The sequence below is a fragment of the Hyposmocoma kahamanoa genome, unplaced genomic scaffold (genome assembly GCF_003589595.1).
Source record: "Hyposmocoma kahamanoa isolate Upper Pololo Valley unplaced genomic scaffold, ASM358959v1 88, whole genome shotgun sequence".
NCBI classification, from domain to species: Eukaryota; Metazoa; Arthropoda; class Insecta; order Lepidoptera; family Cosmopterigidae; genus Hyposmocoma; species Hyposmocoma kahamanoa.
The window spans coordinates 11,868,384-11,875,509 of record NW_020654466.1 but is presented as its reverse complement, the minus strand read 5'-3'; the positions used below and the strand labels follow the sequence as shown (position 1 = coordinate 11,875,509).

Here is a 7,126-nt window from a genome sequence, read left to right as displayed (position 1 = left end):
CCATGCTTCGTCACCTGTTACTATGTCCCACACCAAATTTGATGCGTCTTCGTTGAATCTGGTAAGCATGGCATTGCACCATGCAAGTGACGCGATCCGTTTTTTGAGCCTCAGTCAAATTGTGTGGGATCCACCGAGAACACAACTTTTTCACACCCAAGTGTTTGTGTAGTATTGATTGTATTTGGCTCATGCCTATGCCTAAAAATGCCCGAATCTCATGGTATGTCACATGCCTGTCTGTTTTGATCATACGGCGCACAGCATCGATGTTTTCGTTGTTCACAGCAGTGGACGGGCGACCATCACGAAATTCGTCACTGAGATTCACACGACCGCGTTTGAATTCTACAAACCCACTATAAATAGTCGTCTTGCATGGTGCTTCATCGCCAAAAGCAGTTTGAAGCTGAGCGAAGCTCCGCTGAGCTGTTAAATTACAGTTAAAATCATACTACGAAAATTTTCACAAGTTAAATCTATGGTTATGTAGACAACCAATTTCTAAAATGACGCCACAATGTAAAAACAAGTGACAGTCAGATGAAACAAACTGTATTGTACAGCTAAAGAGTTCCATTTTCAAATGTACTCATTGTTTATTTGTAAGTGGCCAGTTCCGGAAACTTATAGTGCGCCCTATGTATAACGTAAGCTCGTGTTATGTTGACTTTACGATTTCGTCAGTTGCGTATCGCGTAATTTATACATTTTCAGTTACATGGTGCCTCATTTTCTTCCCACAAACTAATAGGATTTCCAACAATATCATGTAATTAACTGAATCGGTATCCGTGTAATCGTATACTCAACCAATAAACCGTATACAACAGTAAATATTTCTTTAAAATTATGACCACAAATTAGAAACATATTACACCATATTACTAGACACGATACCTAGTTTTATAATAGGTATGCTCTAAGATACCTACCTAATATTCAGAGCATCATTCATTGTATACATACTGGACCATATCATATGCACAGAACAATCATATCTTTCTATATAATGTAATTATTATTGCACTGTGTTATATACATATAACGTATAGTTCAGTAGTCTGTGTTTTCCGCTTAGACTTTTTTCTATTCTCATAAGGTTTTCCCCCAATCTAGGGTAAATGAAATTGCCATGCGAAAAAACAACTTGTTTGGCACAGACATGAAGCTTTTGCGATCGGTCAAATGCAATTCTCTTTGATATATTTTAGCTAATGCGATATTATTTTATATTTTTTGCACTGCTGGAGAATTGGGCTGCAGGCTTGTAATTTTATCGAGCTACGTCAGAATAATACTATTTTAAAATCGAAGCTAAGACAGCAACACTGAACAAATGTCAAAATTGTCAGTTATCGGGGGATATTATCAAGGCAAGATTTTTTGTTTTCGTTCTTTTATTAGAAATTCCAGTATTTTAGCGATAAGTTAAATAAAGAGTACAAATTGTTACATTTCAAGTGTGTATTATACGAGTGAGGTGTAAAATCAAAATGAGTCTTTCTGGTAAGTTATTTTGTATTGAGCGCACATAACCTAGGTGGTGGGTTTATTTTTATTTAGGTAGTTAGTACAGACGTATGAATAATAATGAACATACATACACTGCGAGTTGGCATATTTGGAAATCGTCTCGCCGAGTTAACTTATCTAAACCATTTAACTAATTAAGAACATCCTCGTATACATAAACATTATGCCGACTTAAGTACTTTTACATCTTTTGGGTAGGTACACGTTATCTGTATTCCTACAATACGTTCTGCCGATAAGAAGAATATCTCATAATATCCAATGTGTAAAGTTGTTAAGTTATTGCCTTAAATAATGGTAAAGTATGTATTTATAGGAAATTTCCATATTTATTTTAAAATTAGATCCTTCTGATGATGAGTCCAGTAGTGATGAAAGTCCAGTGCCGGCGAAGCGACCACGGTCAGACACCTTCGGCGCCTCTTCTACCACTTCTCAAGGATCAGGTGAATTACCTGATATTTTTTTGTTCATATGAGTACAATAACATGTTTGTAATCTACCACGAATCAAACAGAAGGGAATTATAATGAATGATAATACAAAATTATTAAATTATGTAATAAAGTGTATTAAGATAAAGTATAATGACTTAATGAATAATTATTTTATGCATTTGTTTTTATTATTATCTTGCACCAGTATTACAAGAGTCCGATGAAGAGCCAGAGGCAGCAGAGAACTATGCCGCTGAAATCCAAAAACCAACCTCAAAATTTACATATCCTAAAAGAAGTACTGAGAACAACATTAGACTTAGTAGGAGTAGTTTGAGTGAAAATTGTTCTTCACCTAATGATCAGTATGATGACTTCAAACAAAATTTTGATGACAATGATGCTGAGAGTTCATCTCCTGTACGGCCCAGTTTTGGAGGAGACACTAATGATAATACCTTCTACAATAAGCATTCCAGTCAGTACAAAGGTGATTCATTTTTTTTCCGTGTTTGAAAGCAATGGTATTAGGACCATATAGCCCGTTTCAATATTTTCCAATTATAACCACAGCATTTTATAATTTAAAAATTGTAACAAATCCATATTGTCATTCCTATATTGTAATTCAAAAACAAAATGTGTTTGTACATATTTTAGTTTTTTAATATTATTATTTATTGTATGTTATTGAATAGACAATGTTATGTCTTCAACATAGCTATTTGCATCCCTTATGTTTGGTCAGGCATACTGAAACTGTACTTATTTTGTTACTGTCAACTAATTAATCTACAATCTGTGTATCCTTAAATAAATGGGTAATAATATGAAGAAATTGATGAAGCTTTTAGTGGAGATTATTCTGAGAAGTCCAAACGGATGATGAGCAACATGGGCTACAAACCTGGAAAAGGTTTGGGTAAATTTGAGCATGGGCGAACTGTGCCTGTGGAGGCTTCCACTCAAAAAGGACGACGAGGTCTAGGGTTGAAGCCATCTGTTGTGGGAGAAATACCACAGGACTTCAAATGGACACCTGATGAGTCAAAATCTGAGGCAAAAGAGGAAGTGGTAAGCTATTAATATATGGGAATGTGATTAGATTTAGTTATATAATGAAATCTGTTACACTTAAAGGAGCAAGCATTTATTAAATACTCATAGTGCACTTAACAATAATTTCATTAATGCATACATAAAGTGAGCAATTTTGCTGACAATTTCTATTTTATTCTAATGTTTTCAGCTATGGATGCCTCCACCACCAGAAGACCCGCCCTTGGGTGATCAGTTAGAGGAGTGGTTACAGAGAGGTCCTAAGAAACTTACCATTGAGGATGAGACTCTTTTTGTGGAATCTCACATATTGAAAGGTGTTCTAGAATCAAAGGTAAAGTATGTACATTTTATATCATAAATAGGTGTGAGCTATCATATAGAAGGGTATAGCTGTAACATCACTATTTGAATAAGGTTGGCAATGCACTCCAACTGGTAATGTTTATAATCTAGTGGAAATTTATAATGTTTATAAAAAAATGTAAGGCTATCCTTAATTAAAATACACATATTTATTTGCAGTCCATATTTGACTCATTGGACGATAAAGACTTACGACACGCGCGATTCCGAAGTAATCCCTACGAAACAATTGGTTCAGTGATATTTCTAAACAGAGCAGCTGTTAAGATGGCCAACCTGGATGCAGTATTTGACTTTATGTTTACAAAACCGAAGAAGCCGAATGGAGACAGTGCAATTGATAAAAAAGAGATATTGTATTTTGCTGATGTTTGTGCTGGCCCTGGTGGCTTTTCTGAGTATATACTGTATAGAAAAGGATGGCGAGCAAAAGGTATGCTTGTACATTGAATTGTAAATTGTTTTGTAGTTCTTATATCGTATTCTGTGGTAAGTTTCAAAATAAAATTTTACACATTCATTTGCTAGGTTTTGGCTTCACACTGAAAGGTGGAAATGACTTCAAACTATCTGACTTTTACGCTGGGACACCTGAAACGTTCAATCCATTCTATGGAGTTAAGGAAGATGGTAATGTGTTTGATCCTGCAAATCTGACCTCTTTGAAAGATGAAGTATTAAAACACACAGATGATAAGGGTGTTCATTTTCTTATGGCTGATGGTGTAAGTATCATGTAACACAATATTTTGCATAAAATATAATATACAGACTCAGAGAGCACCAATACTGCTACTTTTAGTTAACACTACTTTGACAGTCATCTTTTCAAAGTCCAAAAAGCTTTCAAAGGTACCATTTCTACACTAAGATTTCTTGCAGGGGTTTTCAGTAGAAGGACAGGAAAATATCCAAGAGATATTATCAAAGCAGTTGTACTTATCTCAATGCCTGACTGCATTGATGCTGGTGAGGACAGGAGGGCATTTTGTGGTGAAGCTGTTTGATATCTTCACGCTTTTCAGTGTTGGTCTCATTTACATTATGTATAGATGTTTTGAGAGAGGTAAGTTCTGTGTTCTAGATTTCCATGTATGTTATTGCATATTTGTCTTTACCTAATTAATAGAAAATAAATTAATTTGGTTTTTTATAAATAAATTGAAAAAGTATGTAAATTTTTAATACCTTGTGTTTTCAGTGTCTATTCACAAACCGGTGACGTCAAGGCCTGCCAATTCCGAAAGGTATCTCGTCTGCATGTGGAAAAAGATAGGGACGGAATCTGCAGAGCAGCATTTGTTCTCTGTCAACTCCATTTTATGGAATGGACTGAAGGGCGATGACATTACGGAGCTAGTACCTTTGAGCATTATTCGGCAGGACAAAGGATTCTTTGAATATATTTACAAAAGTAATTGCATGTATGTGTTAATGCTTTACTATATTCCTTTAATATTGTTCGACACACTGTACATGTGATATATTTGAATCTCGTTTACAGGCTTGGCGAGAAACAAATTAAGCATTTATTGAAAATAGCTTCATTCAGTAAAGACAAAAATCTGAAAGAGGAAAATCAAGCGGAAATGAGAGAGCAATGTCTGAAATTATGGCAAGTTCGTATCAAAAATTTGACAGCTTTATTTTGTATTCAATATTTTGTAATCATAATTGACTGTTATGTATTATAGTTGCCAGATAAAGTGCGAATGCAACCAGAACGACAGAGACCAGATGAAACGTTAATGGCTGTGGCAACACTAATGAAAAAACCCCCTAAAAACGTTACAGATGCGCATTCTTTCAAAACTAAAGTTTTGAATGTCCAACCGGAGTACTTGAAAAGCGCGTCAGATTTAGAAGTTTTCAAGAAAGTTTACGATTGGCATTTTATGGTTTTAAGCAGTGGAAAGAACAATCCAGATTTGAAGTTCTTCATAGGTACATTTATAATAGTTCTAGTCTGAATACTAAATATACTACATAATACTTGCCTACAATTCTGAACTACGCCATCGCCAGTTCGATCGATAAACCGTATCTGGATGACCAGTCTGTATGATAAATTTCCAGGTTGTGGAGGCAAACAAGTGCATCAGTTAGATGGTACATCATGGAAAAGCGTTATAGACTTGAATATAACTATGCCTGCAAAAACATTGATTTATGGAGAGGTAATTAATTGTGTTATCTCCTAAATATAGTACACTTTACATAATAATAATAATAACAACGCACACACTCAACATAGCCCCGCTAGGGAAACCCTGTATCGTGGGTGCCATGGACACACACATAGACAATCAGAAATTACACCCTAACTCACGACAGAAATAAATGTAGGCCATACAAATATTTCTCCAGCCCCAGGTGTCGAACCTGGGACCTCTGCGTGGCAGTCCGGCATGGTAACCGTTCGGCCACGGAGGCAGTTGCCGTATGCCAGCCACATAGACATCCGAATATGTATTAAAGACGAAATTTTTCTTTCAGCTCGTAAAAGAGTACCGTGGCCAAGGCAATAATCAAGTATTCAACAAAGCCTTGCACGTTGTCGACGGCCTGGTGCTGGGTGGTATAGATATATCACATCTTCCTTTGACAGAAAGGTCAGTATAGAGTTAGCATACGGCGACAATACTATTTAGATCCGTTTTTAGCAGTATTATCAGTGTTGCGTCTTGCGTCTTATGCGAAATAAGGTATTTTTTGCATGGCTTTGTTAAAGCGATACGAAATCTAATCTATCGTTTATTTGTATTAGCTGTTTAATTATTTAGTGTAGTCAACACTTTTATTGTATTTATTACCACAGAGTGGAGCGCAAAAGATAGCAGAAAAAAGTATTTTAGCCTTTTAGTAAACAGTGTAGTCTTTTCAGAATGAATCAGTGTGCGCTGTTCTGTACGGCACTAGAAAAACCATTCGAAACTCTCGCAATGCCTATTAGATGCAAGCGTTTATTTAATATGGAATCCTTCTCTTCGGCTATGAACCATCTTGAAGTCCGTGCAATGAAACGAATCCGGAGAGCTGTTACAATCGACACACCTAACAGGCACAGAGATGGAATGTTTTATGTGGTTGGATCCTTGCTTTTCATTAAGGAAATTAAAGGTAAGTTGCATTATAACAGTAATTGAAATATTTGTATATTTTATGTTGAATACAGATATTATATTCGTACCTAATTATGTATGGCGTAAATGATTAAAGCATAACAAGGAAAACGACGTGACCACACGGAAGATGTGTCCAGTTACTTGAGAAATGATTTTTGGACTTCAAAGGTAATTAGTAAGTTATCAATACACCACTTTGTTCACAGATCCATGGTCAGCGCAAATGTCAAAGACAAGCGGTTGTAAGTACTATTTCTGCGTAGAGAACAAAAAACCTCGCAGCGAATATTACATTCCTGAGGAGGCTCGATTAGATATGGTGAGCGGGTTTTTAGGCCGCGTCATGTGGATTTGGGACGACGCCGCCGGCGCCATTTTAGAAGGTCAGCCGTGTCAAGGACTGTCGCGGGCGGACATGGAAAAATATATTCGTTATAATACAGCTAAGATATAATAGATGAATTATGTAAATAAAAACACTCAATAAAATATAAGCATATTTTTTGTGAACAATTATTTGATTTTAATCTCGTTTGTCTTATTAAAGTATTTACCTATTTACCTTATCTCATAGTTTTCAAAAGTTTTAAAGTTATAAAATGG

The 7,126-nt window shown here is 35.7% G+C and overlaps 1 protein-coding gene across 1 annotated transcript; it reads left to right on the top strand.

Moving 5' to 3' along the window:
- Positions 1 to 1,375: 1,375 nt before the first annotated feature.
- Positions 1,376 to 7,022, top strand: LOC113235751 (cap-specific mRNA (nucleoside-2'-O-)-methyltransferase 1). The gene is made up of 15 exons (XM_026471638.1): positions 1,376 to 1,509; positions 1,881 to 1,982; positions 2,179 to 2,463; positions 2,821 to 3,047; positions 3,223 to 3,366; positions 3,558 to 3,831; positions 3,927 to 4,123; positions 4,281 to 4,464; positions 4,600 to 4,822; positions 4,903 to 5,017; positions 5,093 to 5,342; positions 5,475 to 5,575; positions 5,895 to 6,010; positions 6,283 to 6,518; positions 6,730 to 7,022. Exons 1-15 carry the CDS (start codon positions 1,497 to 1,499, stop codon positions 6,975 to 6,977), a joined length of 2,715 nt encoding a protein of 904 aa, XP_026327423.1. The 5' UTR covers positions 1,376 to 1,496; the 3' UTR covers positions 6,978 to 7,022.
- Positions 7,023 to 7,126: the final 104 nt, after the last annotated feature.